At 36.0% G+C, this 20,006-nt stretch overlaps 1 protein-coding gene across 1 annotated transcript in view; it reads right to left on the reverse strand.

The window, feature by feature from the left end:
* Window positions 1-20,006, reverse strand: part of RSF1 (remodeling and spacing factor 1) — a 124,563-nt gene that overhangs the window by 45,851 nt on the left and 58,706 nt on the right. Inside the window, 2 exon segments of the mRNA XM_010973458.3 lie at window positions 4,648-4,853; window positions 6,094-6,186. Of these exon segments, the coding sequence (XP_010971760.2) occupies window positions 4,648-4,853; window positions 6,094-6,186 (299 nt within the window).

A 20,006-nucleotide genomic window follows, 5' to 3' on the forward strand; every position in this document is an offset into this window, starting at 1 on the left:
TTTGATTTCTTTCATCAGAGTTCTCTCTCTTTTTTTTTTTTTATATCATTTTCTTCATATAGATTTGTCTATATTTTCTTAGACTTACACCTAAGTAGTTTTAGGGGAGCTAATGTAAATGGTACTGTTTTTAATTTCATATTCCACCTGTTCACTGATAGCATGTAAGAAAATGACTGACATTTGTATATTAATCTTTTATCCTGCAACCCTGTTATAGTCACATATTAGTTCTAGGAGTTTTTTTGGTTGATTCAGATTGTCTAGATAGAAGATTGTATCATTTGCAAACAAAGAGTTTTATTTCTTCCTTCCCAATCTATGTATCTCTTATTTCCTTTTCTTGTCTTATTGTATTAGCTACAACTTCAGTATGATGTTGAAAAGGAATGGTAAAAGGAGATATCCTGGACTTGTTCCTGATTGTAGCGGGAAAACTGCAAGTTTCTCCCCATTAAATACGATGTTAGGTATAGGATTTTGGTTGATGTTCCTTCAAGTTAAGGAAGTTTCCTTCTCTTCCTAGTTAGCTGAGAGGTTTTATTTTTAATTATAAAAAGGGTATTGGATTTTATCGATTTTTTTCATCTACTGACATGATCATGTAGTATTTTCTTCTTTAGCTTGCTGATGTGTAAAAAGTGATTTTTGAATACTGAACCAGCCTTGTATGCCCAGAATAAATCCTACTTAGTCCTGGTGTATTATTCTTTTTATACATTGTTGGATTTAATTTGCTAATATTTTTTGAGAATTTCTGCATTTATGTTTATGAGAAATACTGGTCTATAATTTTTTTTCCTGTAATGTCTTTGTCTAATTTTGATACTATGGTAATACTGGCCTCATAGGAATTATTCTCTCTTCTTCTACCTTCCAAAAAAGAGTGAAGAGAAATGGTATAATTTCTTCCTTAAATGTTTGGTAGAATTTACTACTGAACCCATCTGGGCCTGATGCTCCCCATTTTAGAAGGTTAATTTTTGATCCAATTTCTTTAAAAGAGAGAGACTTGTTCGTACTGTCTATTTCTTCTGTTGTAAGTTTTAGCAGACTGTGTCTTTCATTTTCTTAGCTTGGCTAGAAGCTTATACATTTTACTGATCTGTTCAAAGAACCATCCTTTGCTTTGTATACTTTCAATGCTATAAATTTCCCTTTAGGCACTGCTTTAACTGCAAATTAACAACTGCAAATTTTGATAAGTTGCATATTCATTTTCATTTACTTCAAAATATTTTAAAATTTCCTTGAGATTTCTTTTTTGACCTATGTGTTATTTAAAAGTATACTGTTTAATCTACAATTATCTGGGGATTTTACAGTTATCTTTGTTATTGATTTTTAGTTTAACTTCATTGTAGACTAAGAACATACACTTTATGTTTCCAGGTATTCAATTTCCAGAAGATCAAATATGTAAAATCCTCTCTATTTTGGTGGATTCCCACTTTCAGAAAAAAATATTCCTTTTGATTTTTACACTGCAAAGTTCAGTGACATTTATAAATTTACCAATCACTAAGAAGGCTGACTTATGGCTTAAAAAAAAAATCCAGAATTCTAAAGAGGAGATCATTTTTGTTACATAATCTTCTTTTAAAAGTTAGGCAGAAACATGTTTCCAACACTAAAAGTTTCCAAGAAAATAAGTTTTATTTTAAAGAAATACTTTTAAACAAGAAAAGCAGCCATTTCATTTTACTAGTTAAAAAAATATATTCAGCAGTAAACAAAAACACCCAAGTCTAATCTATTAAATGAAAAGTCAAAATTCTATTTGCTCTACTTGCTCTTACCTACCTCAGTTTCTAAAGGTATTTCTTGCTAAAAAAGATTACTGCCTCCTTAAAAACTCTACTTAACACAAATCTGCAAGTTTAGAAAATGTTTCTGACAATATCTATCAGTCTTAAGACAATTATTTATTTCTCTGCAGTATAAAAAAGCAATGTTCTCAGTTCTGTAAGCTCAGTTCTACTTCCCCCGTAATTTGTATCCACGGATGCTAACTCAGTGGGTAACTTAGAAAGAAACACTCTTATATAAATTCATCCTTTAAATGTATAAAAATGGTTATACTTCCTTAAATTTCTGCTAGATCAAATATTTTGTTCATTCAGTATATTCTTTGCAGTTCTCTCTATAAAGAACTTACTATATTCATATTTTTCTTAAAGTCTGACATCCAAATCTAAATACTGTACTCCAGGAAGGATCTCATCTAGGCCAAGTGAGACAATGCCCTACATTATTTTGGGTACCTAATATACTTTAATGACAACTGAGATCTCAATTTGGGGGGAGAGGAAAGAATAACAACACAATATTTGTCACATGCAACCTTCACAAAAATGTGAGACCTATATGGAAAAAATAGTTAACTACATTTGTCAAAAGTAGTACTACTATGTCAAGTTAAAGATAACTGAAATGTCACGTCACAGAACATGTTACTTATAAGAAGCATAAGGATACTAAATTGAAAATCTGTTGAAACTATGGTACTTCCTCAGAAAATACATGTGTTACATACAACTAAGGGACTCCTTGGGTCCTGAAGCTCACCTAGAGATCCCAGAGCTATACTATTCACTACCATACACCCCACAGCTCCGCACAGTACCTATTACACAAGGAAGTATGTAATGCAAATCTATTAGTTTAATGAAATAAGGACACTTAATGTGACAATCAGGTGTTTAGAATTTGGGTTTAATTACCTGAAATCAGAACCAATAAACCCAATGTTTCATTAATGATCCCAAATATCACTACATATTTGGGAAAAGCTGCCTGGCAAATCTGTGGATAGGAACATACATATTCACAGATGTTCTCTGAAAAGACAGAAAATAACCTGGCATCAACTCTCTAAAGAAATTTGTACTTGTTAATATGAGAATACTGTGCTTAAGTATTTTATATAATCATTTGCTTCTGAACATATGATTTTATGTTTATCATAAACAGAGTTTTATACACAGAAACAAGATTTTTTTTAAAAGGCAGAAGCACAGGAAATAAAACTTGGAAGAATAGTCAATGATGAGAAGGGGTAAAAGTAACATCAATGGAATTCTGTCCTTTTCTCTTTCTGCTGATAAATATTTCTTTTACGAAGACACTAAGTTTCTATCTTTGGGATTAGAAATGTTATAAAAAAAGCAAATAGTTAAAAAACCTGGGAGAAAAGGAACAAATTTTTATCAAGCATGTACTATGGTCCTCTGTATGATTTCTCTTGCAGTCCTCAGAACAACTTTACAAGAGAAGTACTATCATCCTCATTTTAGCAAAGAATATCAGAGAAAACAAGTAATCTGCCTACAAATAGTAAGCAAAGGATCCCAGATTCAAATAGTTATTAACTCTAAAATCTATGCTCTTTCTTTCACTTTGGGGTATAATCTACTTAACAGTGTACATTAGAAGTTTTTTAAGAGTATTATCACTGATCAATAGAACAATCATAATAATTATTTTCTGCCATACTTTCTTCATCTACAAAGCAGGAGAGAGTATGTCTTAAACAACTACAACCACAAAACAAAGAAGTGGTGGTAAAACATGAACAGAACCTCATTCAATGTATGTATTCACAGGGAGAGATGATGAGTATATTTTATTTCAGGACTACTTTGTTTATCTTCATTTAGTAAATGAACTACATGGAAAACCATATTATATTACAACTAAAGGATGCTTATAAAACAATCTTCCATGAGCTCATTCAATGTTTATTCTTAGGGAATGAAAGTTGAGCTTCCTTGACCCAAACAAGATATTCTAAATTCCTACAGATTATCTCTTCAAAACATTAATAAATGACCACTAAAAAAAATCTAAAATTCAAAATGAGCAAAAACAAAGATGAATTAAAGTAAAGAGTTTTTCTTAAGCCAGTGGTTATATATCCATTCGTTCTCCCTACTCTAGTTATAGATCCCATTATTTTCAAAATTAATATAAATTGCAGGAATTAAGGAAATAAATCTAAATAATTAATTTGCAAAAATAGAAAACTAAGACACAAAGAATCTGAATAACAGTTCCAGAGTCACTTATCAATTAAAAAAAGTTTTATTTCAGCGTTTTACATTAAATATTTCTGTTCAAATACATTTATCAATACAAATATAAGAAAACAAGATTTTCCAAAAAAGACTAGGGGAAAAAAGCACAATGTTCCTCAGATTTCTTCAGAACCTCAGTGAAGAAATGTATTCATAGGAAAAATCTGAAATATATTGAACTATCAGATGAATCAGCCAGATTAATTAGGAATAAACAGATAGTGTCTAATAGAAAACTATAGTTAAATAAAAATTAAATAATGCTTTTCTTATATCTCTTTCTAATGATGAGTTTCTTTGTGCGTATCACTCATGCATTATTATTTTTCAGATCCAGCTTTCCAAAGTACAAGGTATATGTTCTGATATGGATAATATTGCTAAATATATTTATTTGACAAATAATTGGGTGCCTACTATGGGTATTGTGCTGGGTATCAGCGTAGGTCCTATAAATTCCCCAACCCCACAAAAATAAAAGGATCACCAAGCCTCAGAGATTGTATTTAGTAGAGAAGTGATCAAAGTAAGAAACATGCAAATAAACATTAAAAATTCCAATAAAAGATACCTGACAATGCATTTCCATGAAGAGCCATCTTGATCATCTTGTTCTTCTATGTACATTCTGACATTGTGATCTTGATCCAACTGGTACCAGTACATGAGGCCGTCTTTGTCTCGGCCAATAGGCTGGAGACGCATGGTATCAGCATCCTCCTCATTGATAATATTCTTGAATTTGAGATTGTCATCAAACTGACATTCGCAGAGGTACTGTAAAATAATAAAAAACATGGCTTCAAACACGCCCTGAATGTTTCTCCATCACAATGAATGTGACATGTTCAACCATGTAACTGATTCAGGGACAGAAGGAGAAAGAACACATGTGGTTTAACCATCTATCCATCTTTTACTTTCCTCCCCACCTTTTATGCAACTTATTTACAATAACCAATTTTAAAAGATAAAACTTTGAAGTTAACATTTAATTTTACGATTACATAAATTTACAGGTTTAACATAACCAATGATACAAAAATAAATTTATATTTCAAAAGCACTGAGTCTATTTGTACTAAAGTCTCCCAAATTGCCTCATTGTACAAAATTTTCAATGATCTTTTTCTCTTAAAGCTTTTAGATGAAATTTATTCTTCAAATGGCTATCTGTTTTTGAAATCTTGAGACAAAAGCAGTTTTTAAGGAAGGCAGTCTCACTGATAACTGCTTCTGGAAAATTCTCTTAAAAAAGATACTCACATGACTAAGTTGGAAGAACTGAGTAACATTTTGTTAATCATTTTTGTATCTGACTAGGGTATAAAGTCAGATTTCTTCCCTGAACCTCTCTACCCAGTAGATAATACATGAAGTTTCAACCATAGCCTCTTCACCTTTGCCTGTTGTTTCTAGCCTGGTAGATTCTTTTCTATATAAAGGTATTTTTCCCTTCATTATGCTGACTCTCTTGCTAATAATTAGGGTCAACACCCTGAAGTGGGCAGGGAGAGACAGGGAAACTCAGAACTTGAAAATAAATTAAGTCTACTTTGAGATGACCTAAATATTTTAATTAAGCAGGTCAGGTTATGTGAGACTTTGATTAAAAACATAATGGCATGTCTCTAGTTATCTGGAAAACTAATGATCAAATTACTAATTTAGTAAATCAGTAAAAGATTAACCACAGTTTACAGTATTTGTTAGAAATGATTGTGAAGGCTGCAAGCAATGAATAAAATTAATTTGGTGTAATTGTTTCCCATTCTACTATTGTCCCTACAAGCAAGTTCAATAACCTAGATACACTTATGTATTGAAAAACAACCCAAAACAGTAATTTAAAGAACAGTTTTGCCATCAAAACAGAAAAACAAAACAAAAAAGACAAAGAAAATCTATTGTTCTTTTCTACTAACAATAAAAATTTCTACTTTCCAATTCCCAACCAGAAGGAATCAAAAGTGAAATTTTTAATTAAAACAGCTGTAAAAATAATAAATTTTTTTACCTTTAAGAGTGCTAGCTTGCATTCAACACTCATTTCAAGATAGCCTTTCTTCTCCATCTCCCATGCCCAGGTGCTATTAAACTCTTGACATATCTGTCAGAGAAAGTTAAAGTCTTAATATTTACCAGCATATTTTTAATCAAGTAACTCTCCAACTCAATATCCTCCTAATTAGGGGTAAAGGTTCCACGGCTTAGCATTTGAGACCTTTTATAATATGGCATTAACTTAAATTTCTATGCTTCTCTCCCTAAAAACATTTCAGGCAAACTAGAGATACTTTAGCAGGCTGAGGAAAAAAGATCTGGGTAACCACTCTACTCAATAATGAAGGACAAAAAGAGGGTGGTGGCCCAATTCCTGGGAATCCCCACCTGCTCCCCAAAGTAGGTAGAATAATCCTCCCACTTGCTGGCATATAAAAAAATTAACAACTCCATACCTTGAAGTTGCTCTCTCTTTTGCCTTCTCAGAGGGCCTATACTCTGTCTGGAGTGTGCATCTACTTTTACTTTAACCACTCCCCTTCCCCCAAGCCTCGTGGCTTCTCTGGCCTTCTGAGATGGCCTACCCACTGTCTATGGAGTGTGCATCTCTCTGAATAAATCTGCTTTTACTCAACTATGGCTCACTCTTGAATTCTTTCCTGTGTGAAGCCAAGGACCTTCACTTGGCAGGGTTGCCTCCCAGGGACTCAACAGAGACCTGGGACACGGCCCTCCTCATGCCCCACGTTCATTTTTTTTCCTGTATTATAAGGATCCACACTTTGGTGGGCTTCCCAATTTAGGGCTCCCTCCATTCACTAACAGAAGCTGGCTAGACTTGGCCCATGGGCCATAATTTGCCTAGAGGACCAGAAACTGGTTGTGTTTATCAGAGACTTTCTATGATAGTTATTCTTGGGCCCTTAAAGCAAGGAGATCCTTAGAAGATTGGTAATTCATTGATTCTAACCAAGCAGCCTTATATAATTATAATTTAGTTTTGCATGCAATTCCTCTTTAGAGAATGTCCCAATAACCAAAACATTCATATTTATCACCATAAATTATAATCCCATAATACTGGTTTTATGTTTGATTCTCTTTAAATCTGATTAATGACAGGCTATGTCTTTTTGCGTCCCCCTGCATGGTTCCTAAGGTCAGCCTTTCTGATATATACACAAAATTAATGTTCTGTGCCTGCAAGGCTGAATGTCATTTAGGTTGGGAGTGAGACAGGATGGAAGAGGGCAGGGCAGAGCCATTCAAGGAATGACAGCAGTTAACACCAAAATGGTGGAAGATTCAACTCCCAGCTGGCTAGCAGACCCTGAGCTTCAGTATATGTTCATTGTAACATTAGCGTGATAAGTAACATGCCTGCAGGTGCCATGACAGTCCCAAGCTAACCACAAAAGAGGAGGCTGTGGCCCTATTCCTGGGAATCCCAACCCTTCCCCAGGGTAGCTGGAATGGTCTCACCTGTAGGCCTGTGAAGCTACTGAGCCCATAAAAACTGGCAACAAGGCGTCTCTCACTCTCTCCTCTTTGGAGACGGCCTGCACTCCTGCACTCTGTCTAAGAAGTGTGTATCTACTTTAATCTGAGCACCAAATCCCCACACCTTGTGGCCTTTCTCTTGTCTTCTGAAACAGCCTACACTCTATGCAGAATGTATCTTTCTAAACAAATCTGCCTTTACTCAACTGTGGCTCGCTCTTGGATTCTTTCCTGTCCAAAGCCAAGGACCCACACTTCGCAGGGCATGTCCCAGGGGCTCAACTGAGGTGTGGGACATGGCCCTCCTCATGCCCTACACCAGATTTTCCTGCATCAACAGGACTCTTGGCTACCTGCCTGCTGCCATTTCAATAATCCCTGTCTATTCTTCCTAACTTCTACACACAGGAAAACAAGGTTGAATGTGGAAAATGTTGGGGGAGTGCATTTAAAAGTTTAAATCAACTCAATATTTATAAGAAAGGTGGTTTCACATGCCTAAACAGCAAATACATGGAATTTACCTCAGTGAGATCATTAACCTATTAATCTTAGACTCACAGACAACGAAAGTAGCAATAATCCTCTTTTCGGCAAGTCAGAATATGAGATATTAAAAAGGAAGGAGGGTGGAGAAGAACTGTGAAAACTTACCATGAACATCCAAATGCCTGCACTAAAAGACTAGAACAAACTCTAGCATGGCTTTTGTCAGTCTAAGGGCATGTCCCCGGGACAAGCCTACTCCCCTACCACCTGCCCCCTTGCTGTCTAGAAAACTCAAGTTTGCCAAAAGACTTTGTTCCAGCCAATACCTAATCTACATCCCTGACCTCCCATTCCCATTTATTTTTAAAACAAACAAACAAAAAACCCCTTACAATTGTAAATCTTTTTTCTGTCCCTTTGAGATGTATATGTACCTCCTGCAAAACAGGAGTGTCCTTCTCAAGGACCTGAAAGCTATCTCTTTTACATGTAATCATCACGCCTCCCAGATTGTGGGAGGATAGAAGTCTAATAACTTCCATAGTTAGCAGGCACAGAAGGCCTAATCAAGTTGACTATGACCAACTCTCATACCTGCTTTTTGTAATGTTTCATTTCCCTAACACTGCTCAATCCCCATCCCCCCCCCAATACTCTCCCCCAACTCCTCCATTGTCCCTTTAAAACATCAGTCACCTCTGGGCAAATTAAAATGGAGCTCAAGCTCCATCGACTACCACAGCAGTTACTAAATAAAATCTGTCTTTAACTTTAAAATCTGTGCTTTAACTACCGTCTGGCTTTGTCTGTCTTTGATAGGGGAGTCCCTGAATATCACTTAGATGGAAATCTTTACTCTAAAACAGAAATGTGAATTTTTAAAAAATTCATTTATCCAGCGACTCTACAGATTCATTTATGCAGGGATTCCACAGTACCTGTTCTATGGCAGGAACTAGTCAAGGAGCTGGAATACCATGAAGAAAGCAAATGACCTACCATCATGGAGCTTATAGTCTAGGAGGTAGTCAAACAGGTAAAAATAAGAAAATCAAGTGAAGACAAAGGCTCTGTTGAAAATAAAACAGCACTGTGATAGAGAAAAGTTTGAGTGCTACTCTGGATTGGGTGCTCAGGAGAAGCTTCATTAAAAGGTTGACATTTGACATAAAGTTGAGACATAACTGATAAAACAGAAATCAGCCACAAGAAGACATGCAGTAGGAATGTTCCAGGCAGAAAAACAAGCCAGCACAAAGGCCTTACGATGCGGCATATTATAAAAACAGAAAACAGATCAGTGTAAATAAAGTAGGATAAGGGAGAAAGTAGCAGAAGATGAAGAGGTAATAACCAACGGCCAAATTATGTAGGCCAGGGTAAGAAATTAAGATTTAATTTCAAATATGATGGGAGGATTTTAAATGGCGGAATAACTAGATCTGATTTACATTTCAAAGATGGTTGCCGTGTGGAAAATAAATTGCAGAGAGGAAAGAATGGAAACTAAGAAATCAAATTTATGGCAAGAGATGATGATGACATGCAGGGACTATGGTGGTAGTAGTGGGAACAAAAATAAATAGCTGTATTTTGGAGGTAGAATCAAGACTTTTGAAAGAACAGATGTGAAAGGAAGAAAAAAGGTGGAAAGAAAGACTAAAGGTGACATCTAAGTTCCTTGGTTTGAACAAATCGAAGGAGAAAAGTTCTTCCAATGGAAGTATAAAGGAATACTCGAGATAAGCAAGATCTGTTTTGTACCTAATGAGTTTGAGGTATGTATTAGACATCTAAGAAATGTCTTGGTCAAAGTTAGTCCCTGAGCTGAATCTTGAAGCTTTTGAATCCTGATTCAGAGTGTGAAGGAAAAGCCGGGCTGGTCTAACAAGATAACTCACAAGTCTAGGAATATGAAGGAGAGGCTGGGCTGGGCTAACAAGGTAACTCACAAATCTAAGTATCGGAATACTGATCTGAGTTCTGCTGGACTAACTCGTAAATCTAAGTTAATTAGTGTTGGTTTGCTGTTCATGTTTTTTGCTAGCCAGCTAGACTTTCAAAGAGATATATCTGGCTTTGGAATGTTGGTTTGCTGCCTTCCCGCCTCCACTTTTGTGATAATGATGCTGCTAAAGCTGTTCCATGCCTATTGGCCGAATACCCCAAGCTTGTACTTTACCCTATAAAACCTCATGCGCATGTCTTGGAGGTGCTCAGAGCTTCGGAGCAGAAGCCCCTCTGAGCCTGCCGGCGTAATACATCTGAGTACTCCAACCCTCCGAGTGGCGCTTATTTCTTGGTTAGCCTGTCGTTTCCGTAACAAGAGATCATTCCACTGGATCATATGCAGTCTTAAACTTTTTCAAATCTGAGTCAGGAAGAATTTTGTGGCTGATCTCTGAGAGGTCAAGGGCTATATCTACTCATCTTCGTATGCCTAGCTTGTGACAAAGTATAAGACACACAGCAGGTACAAAACAAATTATCTGATGAATAAATAAAAGACACAAAAATAGTATTTCTACCCTAATTTTAAAAATTATTATTTTAAGTTAACCACCAATAATGTCTGTAGCCAACACAACACATCTTAAAAGAACATTACGGGGGGAGGGCATAATTCAGTCATATAGTATAGTACATAGCTAGCATGCATGAGGTCCTGGGTTCAAGTCCCAGTACCTCCATTTAAACAAACAAACAAACAAACAAACCTAGTTACCTACCCCAAGGGAAAAAGTGGTAATAAGATTTTTAAAATAAAGGAAAAAAGAAGAACATTACAAATTCTTACTAGAATAGTAACAGATAACATTTATTGCGTATTTACCACATGCCAAAGTACTATACTCATCGCTTTAAAACATTAACTCAATTCATTCTGACAAGCCTTAGGTGGGTATGCTATTAACTTCAGGAGGTTAATGTGTTAGCCAAGAAATGAGAGAAAAAGGAATTAGTACCTCTAGTGATTTATGGTGAAATCAGTATATATTTAAGACACCAACTAAGCTATGGACAAAGGCTACACTGAGAATTCCAAATTATCTAGCTCCATTATTTACATGCAAATTACACCTTACAAAGTCTCCCAGACCTAATATTTAAATATGTCCAACTGTTTCATATATAGTATTCTTTCTGAAGGATTAAACCAAACAGTTACGGAGCACATTAAGTACTGGGAAGAAAAGATGAATTAACAGACAGTCTCTGCTCTAACAAGTTCAGAATTCAGAGAGACAGTCATGTAAACAATTACAGGGGGGAGAAAGCAGTCAGTGAGTCATCTACAAACTGAGTAATTGATATATCTATGAACTACAATGAAAATACAGAGGAGAGAAACCCTAATTCAGCCAATGTTGAAGGGAGATCACAGAAGTTATTATTCAAGTTGTGACACTTAGCTAGGACCTAAAGGATAAATGAGGTTTTACCAGACAAGGAGGTAAATAAAGAGCATTTCAAGAATCAGAACAGAACATGAAAACCAATGGAGATGTGAGTATGATGGTATATTCTGTCAACATGAAGGCGAAAAGAGGAGCTCTTTATGATGAATCCCTAGAGACCGAAATCATGAGTGCAGGGGGTTGGGAGTGGGCAGGCAAGGCTGGGAAAGTAGGCCATGGCTTGTAAATATGAGAACTCAACAAGCATTCAAAAGTACTGATTAAAAATAGTTCTGTTGCACTGTGCAAGACAGACAGGAGGATAGATTCTGAGGTCAAGGAGACCCACTGAAGCCTGTTTTGCAATAATTCAAGGGAAAGGTAATGAAGCTTGAACTAAGCTTGGCAGAAGATACTCAAGAGAGGGCAGATTCAGATTGCTAGTGCACATAACTTACAAAAGCAGTAACAAGCTTTATGTTTAATATATGGTTTTACTATTTACAATGGAATTTTCACATATATTATTTCACTTGGTGTGGATGTTCTCCATCCACCATCCAGTGAAACTAAGGTTTTTGAAAGCATAAACAAAGTCTGACTCATCTTTCTATTTCCTATAGGAAATAACAAGTACAGGGCCTTGCTGATAGTGGACACTCAATATTTACTGTATCAATGTTCTTTGGTACAACTACTGAGTTAACTATTATGACAAGCTATCTGGGAACACTGTCTATAAGAATGCATTAAGAGTTATATAGAATGGTGGGGGAGGATATAGATCAGTAGTAGAATGCATGCTTAGCAAGCACAAGGTCCTAGGTTCAATCCCCACTACCTCTGTTAAAAAAATAAAAATAGACAGTTATATACAGAAAATATTTCAATGGCAAGATTTCTCAAGCAACATAGTTTTGAAAATTAAAAGAATACCAAAACCCCAACAACTGACCCGAGCACAGGCATGTATTAATTAATTAGTTCATTTCACACACACTTTATCAGGACTTTCTTGTATGCCAGACACCGTCCTTGACACTACAATTCCTGCTAAAAGAGCTCTTAGTGGGAAAGGCAGCTGGAATCTCAGTTAACCTATACATTTTTACTTATGTCAAAAACGTAAGAAGCTACTCTCAAAAGTAGCCTATTCTGAAGTTCTACTTAAGGAAAAGGTGCCTTGCAAGTATCTGACATAAGTTCAACAAGAAAAATAAAATCTCTATCATAGCAATTTTCTAGTCATAGGTAAGAGTAACCATATACCTGAAATATACCTAAATGGAAAGAGTGATTAGTAAGTACCTCTTTCTAAGAAATCTACTTTATATTGGTAATTTAAATAGAAAGGGAAATAAGGCTTTAGTATCAAATAGATTGAGATTCAAATGCAGGCTCTAACAGCAGGGTCATCTTGTTGAGGTCAATCACCTTTCTGAATTTCAGGATCTTCATTCGTAAAATGGAGGTTTTTGCTGCTAATAAAAGAGATGAGATAAGGAAGATGCCTATCAGATACTCTCTGTGCCATAGCTAACTTAATATAAATGGAAACCTGAAAATAGTTCTAAAAAGTCACCGCCAGAACCAATTGGAACACAAGTAGAAAATACAAGGAATTAAGAGCTGCTAGGCTAAGAAGGAGGTATGTGTTCTTCAAGTTATACATAAACATTGTTTCATGACACTTTTGTTTCAGATACATAAAAAAGTCTAAGATTTAAATAAAATTGTTAGTGATGAATTTGTTTTAATTTTCCATTATTACTTTCTAGGTAATTAACCCTATATTATACCAAATGGCTTGCTTTGTTGTACTCTGTATCCAATATGATAGTGAATACAATGGTTACTGCCAGATCTAGAGAAAATTCCCTGACTGTTGGATTTAAAAAAATTTTATTGTGGATTTATATCTATAGACACAGGTTTATATATAAATAAACATAAAATCTGCCATTTTAACCATTAAGTATATAATTCAGTGGCATTAATCACATTCACAGTGTTGTAAACCTATTACCACTTTTTTATTTTCGTAAGTTTTTGTTTCTTGTTTTTTTTTTTCAGTCCAAACAGAAACTCTTTAACCTTTAAGCAGTAACTCCCCATTCTTCTCCCACCCTGCAGCACCTGGTAACCTCTAATCTACTTTCTGTCTCTATGAATTTGCCTATTCTAGATAGTTCATATAAGTGGAATCATCCAGTATTTGTCTGGCTCCTTTTACCTTGCATAATGTTTTCAAGGATGGCCCATGTTGTAGCACATACAAAAAACTTTCCTTTTCGGGATGAAAAATATTCCATTGTATAAATATATCATATTTTGTTTATCTATTCATCTACTGATGAACACTTGTGTAGTTTCAACCTTTTGGTTATTATGAATTATGCTGTAATAAACATTGGCATACAAGTATCTGTTTGAGTCTGTTCTCAATTCTTTTGACTACATAGCTAGGAGTAGAATTGATGGGTCATATGGCAATTCTAAATTTAGCTTTTTGAGGAAATGCCAAACTGTTTTCCACAACAGCTGTACCATTTTGTATTCCCATCAGAGTTTCACTATTTCCACAACCTCACCAATACTTACTACTGTCCTTTTTTTTTTTTAAGTCATCCTAGTAGGATAAAGTGATATCTCACTCTGGTTCTGATTTGCATTTCCCCAATGAGTTAAAGATGTTGAGCATCTCTTCATGTGCTAATTATAAATCTTTGTATATCTTTGGAGAAATGTCTACTCAAATCTTTTGCTCATTTTTAAACTGGGTTGGTCTTTTTGTTGAGTTTTAGGAGTCCCTTATACAGTTGAGGTATCAAGTTTTTATGTCATATAATTTGCAAATATTTTCTTCCATTCTGAAGGTTATCTTTTCACTTTCTTTATAATGCCATTTGATGCACAAGTTTTTAATTTACGTATTTTTTTTCATGTTGCTCACATGCTTTTGGTGTCAGATCTACTGCTAATTCTAAAGTCATAAAGATTCATCTCTATGTTTTATTCTATGAGGTTTATAGTTTCAACTTTTATTTACGTTGTTAATCCCTTTTGACTTAATTTTTGCATATGGTTTCGCATAGGGTGTCTACTGCATTTTGCAAGTTGTTAAATCTCAACAAATATCTATTTCATACTATAGGCAATAGTCAAAAGAAGTTTCAAAAATACTACAGTAAGTGCTTGAGGGGAGGGAAATAGCTCAGTGGTAGAGTGCATACTTAGAATGCACAAGGTTTTGGGTTCAATCCCCAGCACTTCTCTTAAAAAAAGGTCACAATAAGTTCTCAATAAATCTTATATACGCCATTCTTCTCTCATTTTCAGCTCAGACAAGAATCAAGACACATACACATCATTAACATAATTATATTTTTAATGGATTCCTGAAGCTTTTTATACTTAGGAAACTGTAGAATTTATTTTTACTCCCCAGGTTTATCTCCTTAGTAGCTAAAGCAATAAGAAATAACTTTAAATGGCTATTTTTATGTAACTTCTTTCAAAACACACTGATATTGGGGGGGAGGGTATCGCTCAGTGGTAGAGTGCGTGCCTAGCATGCTTGCGGTCCTGGGTTCAATCCCCAGTACCGCCATTAAAATAATAATAAATAAATAAACCTGATTCTCCCCCAAATAAAAACCACACTGATACTAGAGTTACATGTATGCTTACATGTATGGCTATGAAGAAACAGTACTCCTGAGTATATAACTGAGAAGTTTTGACAAACACAAGTATGTACACTTGGAAAAAAAAAAAACCTGTAGAAAAGCGGGTTTCTGAAATCTACTCAAGGGCACTCTTGCCACAGGAGATCTCCCAGCCATAATTAAGGCATTACTATTTCCTTCTATCTGGAAAAGCCTTCAGGTGTATTATCATCATAAAACATTCACTGGATCACCTAAAGTTCAGTAGAAAAGTCAAGAAAATGCATCCCAACATTTCTACAACCACAAATACAAAAATTCGGCCCAAGTTGCTGTCAGTTTCCAAAGGAATGCCAGCCACAGAAAAGAAAAAAAGTAAAATTTCTGTCATTTCTCTGATAATTTATTATTAACATTTAAACATTTCCTGAGTTTCAACTATTTGATAAATACTGTGTTGACAGCATTCACATATAATCCCATGATCAAAAAAGAAAATTAAAGAATTTAAGTAACTAAACTGGCACACCTAGTATTTAGCAGAGTTCAGGTTTTTTTCCATTAGAAATCCAGTGCTCTTTCTACACCACCACATGCAATTCATTTATAAGGGTAAATTACGGCTGCTTACACATTACTACAGGTAAATAGTACTCTTTAAGGAACATTTTACAAAGTTAAAAGTACGTGAAAATGCTTCCCAATATATAAAATATTAAGTATTCATTCTGTGGCATCAGACAACCTATGTTCAAGCCCTGCTTCAGCACCTACTATTGATGTGACCTTGGGAGTTATTTAATTCTCCATGATCTGGGTTGTATTGTACATTAAATGATAATGTATGTAAAATAGCATAGGATCTAGAATATAGTAAGTTTTCAAATATTAGCTCTTACTATTATTATTACATAAGTTTTGGAGCAACTGAAACCTTCATAAACTGCTGATGGAAAAGTTTAAAACAGTACAAGCAGCTATGGAAAACAGCTTGGCAGTTCCTCAAAAAATTACCATATGACCCAGTAATTACACTCCTACATATATACAGAAGACAAATGAAAATATATAGCCAAACAAAAACCTGTATACCAACAGTCATAGCAGCATTATTGCTAATAGCCAAAAAGTGAAAAAAATCTAAATATTATCAATTGATGATGGATAACTAAAATGTAGTATTGTCCCTACAGTAGGACAGTGTTTGGCTATAAAAAGGAATGGAATACTGATACATGTTATAATACCTTGAAATCATTACGGTAAGTGAAAGAAGTCAAACACAAAAGGCCACATATTTTACGAGTTCATTTATAAGAAATGTTCAGAAAAGGCAAATCCATAGAGGCAGAAAGTAGGTTGGTGGCTGCCTGGGGATTTGGACAGGGAGGGGTTGTGACTGGGACTGATTGCTAATGGCTACAGTTTCTTTTTGGGGTGATGGAAATGCTCTGGAATTAGATAGTGGCTATGGTTGTACGACATAGTGAATATACTAAAATTCAATTAATACATTTTAATACAGCAAATTTTATGTTGTATGAATTATATCTCAATTAAAAAAGAGAAATTAGTATTAACAAGGCAAATAAAAATGAAAGATAACCATCTTAGTTTACTTTTGAAAAATAAACACAGCAATAGAGAAGTATCTAACCCTTGTCAAAATATGTCCAAAGTAACAAACGACAAAAGATGAGCCCTTTGACTTGCTAACAGATGACAAGCATTCTAAAGAGTAAAAGCAATGGGCCACACTGATATTGCCATTTAGATTAAGGGGAACTAGTGCCAAACTTATTCACTTTCCAAAGAGTTTTAAACTTGTTACTAGGGGCCAAGGGAGAGAGAGAGTACCCTTTATCTTCCTTTTACTTAAAAAAAAATTATTTTTTAAGCTTTTTTTTTTTTGGAGTGGGCGGGATAATTAGGTTTAACTTTTTTTTTTTTAATGGAGGTACTGGGGATTGAACCCAGGACCTCATGCATACTAAGCATGCACTCTACCACTGTGCTATACCCTCCCCACTTCCTTTTACTTCTGAGGGATGAATGAGGTCATTTTCCGTTGAGTGGTGGAGAAACATCCCTAAAGAGATACATTAGGTTATTTTCTACTGAATGTCATTATACAAGTATTTAGCACCAGAAAATACTCTTTGCTTATTCTAAGAAGCGTATTTACTTCTGTATTTTAACATTTCTTAAAATAAAGAGCATTTTAAAATCAATGAATATATTCAGTGTGATAGTATTTTTTTTGTTGTTTGAAAAACTATCTCTAAATCATTGGTATGGCATGCTAGGAAGAAATCACAAAATCGAAGAAAACCGTAATAATAAATTACCATCTGTCTCCTAGAAGTAATTCTGAGGTTAAAGGAAATCAATTCGTTTAAAGAATAATTTATTAAAAATTAGCTTTCTCGTTATTTTTCAATGCATTTATATTGTTGCCTTAGGGCAGTAGGCAGGGCAGTAGGAAAACAGGCAGATTTGTTGAAGGCAGATATCTGTTTATTGACATGGCAGTACTCAGTGCCCAAGGTAAGGTGTCTGAAATTGTTCACATGTTATCTAAAGTCATTAACAACCACAGGAAATAATGGAATTTCATGGAAGCATGAGAGTTAACTGGCAGAGAAATTCGTGACTCATCAAATTAAAGGAATGTGAAGCTCAATAAAGCCAAGGCCTACCCAACTAAACAAGGAGTTATTAACAGGTCTTTGCAGAACTGATAGTTTAAATTTCCACTCATTGGGGTTTTTTATTTGTACAAGGGTAATTCCACCTTAAAATTAGAGGCTCCGGATCAAGACGGCAGAATAGAAGGACATGGAGCTCATTTCCTCCCACAAATACATCAAAAATACATCTATAAATGAAACAATTCTCACCGAATACCTGCTGAACACTGGAAGAAGAGCTCATACAACCAAAGATTTAAAAAAGATCAGCACGTTGTAACCGGGTAAGACTAAAGAAAGAAAAAAAAAGGAATCGGGATGGGATCTGCGCCCCTGGGAAAGGTTCCCTCACCCTGGGAACCCCTTTCAAAGGCGGAGATCAGCTGGGACAGAAAAGGAGCTCCACAGGCTTAGAGGTAAGTGCAGGAAGCAGACTGTGGCAAGGAGGACAGAGAAAGACCCGCACAGAGGGTCCTGGCCACATCCCTGCATTCCCCAGCCGGAGACAGGTGTCTACTGGTGTGTGCTGGATGGCTGCTGAAACCTGAGCTTTAGTGGACAGATCCAGGGAAAGTACTGGGGTTGGCTGTGCAGAGACAGCCTGAAGGGGCTGAAGTGTGGTCCTAGCCACAACCAGAGGTATGTACAGGAAGGAGTCTGGGTCCGCGCCACTGAAGCTTCACTTCACAGTTCACTTGCACAGGAAGGAAGCAGCCTCATTCTCCATGGCCTCATACAGGGTGCAGCCCCAACTCTACGAGCTCTGGGAGTGTTCAAGAACCCGAGGGTTACCCACATAGGCAGGCAGAGCTGAAATGCGAGCCCATCCACAGGGGTCACGTGACTTGGGAAGCACAGCTGAAATCTGAGCAGTGTCTCAGAGGCTATTTGATCTGCAGATTTCAGCCACTGCCAGCGGCTCAGTGCCTGCAGGATATCCGAGCAGATTATTGGTGCTCCTGTGGCTGGGACAGGTCCTGAGGGCTTTGTGAGCACATGCATGCAGAGGTGGGGCCAGGATCTGGGCTGATTCCTTAGCCCCCACAGCGGGTCCAGGTGCACGACTATGGTGTTCCTGGTGTATAGCACCTGAGGGACACGTGGGCTCATTGCCTGCATTTCCTTGGTTAATGTGGGGCCAAGGGCAGTGCAAACAACAGTTTACTTTGTGAACCCACACAATGGGTGACAAGCAACACAACAGAGCATACAGTTTCTTTTTGGGGTGATGGAAATGTTCTGGAATTAGACAGTGGTTATGGTTGTACAACATACTGAATAAACTAAAATAGCTCCTGCAGAGGAATGAATACTCAGTGGCTCCTCTCCCAGCAGAAACACTATTTCTGTCTACCTCACACTGCAGTTCAAACATGGATCTGGTGACATCTACCCAAACAAACAACAGCAGACCCTGCTCCTGAAAGGACTATAACTACCACAGAACAAAGAGGAGACCCCACTCAACATCCAGTGCAGGCTCTGGTCACTACAACAGAAAACACACCCTTATCAAGGCCAACACACACCGAGGAAAGACTTAGCAGATATCCATTCTAAAAACAGCCCTCTCAATGAAAATATTAGACTCACACAGGTTACACAAGTACACTCCCACGTAAAAACAACCCTTCAAGAACACAGGAGGTAACTGTTTCTCCTAAACTCAGAGTCAGAGAAATGAAAGTAAAATGAAGCAGAGGAATCACTCTGAAGATCAAGAGAATTCCCTGGAAAGAACAAGCAATCAAACAGACCTCTCCAGTCTACTAGAACCCAAGTTCAAAAAGGAAGTAATAAAAATACTGAAGGAATTAAGAAAGTTTATTGATAGAAATGCAGATTATTGTAAAAAGGAACTAGAAACTATAAAAAGGAGTAAATTAAAATTTAAAAACTCATTTGCCAAAACAAAAGATGAGGTAAAGGCAATAAACAGCAAACTGGATAATGCAGAAGAATGAATAAGTTATCTGGGAGATAGAATAATGGAAATCACGAAGGAAGGAAGGAAAAGGAAGGAAGGAAGGATCTACACAAGATCTATGGGATAATATAAAGCACCCTAATCTACATATAATAAGGATCCTAGAAGAAGAGAAAAGGGGATTGGAAATGTATTTAAAGAAATTATGGCTGAAAACTTTCCAACCCTAAAAAAGGAAAGATATCTAGGTACAG

This window comes from Camelus bactrianus, chromosome 10, assembly GCF_048773025.1.
Source record: "Camelus bactrianus isolate YW-2024 breed Bactrian camel chromosome 10, ASM4877302v1, whole genome shotgun sequence".
NCBI lineage: Eukaryota > Metazoa > Chordata > Mammalia > Artiodactyla > Camelidae > Camelus > Camelus bactrianus.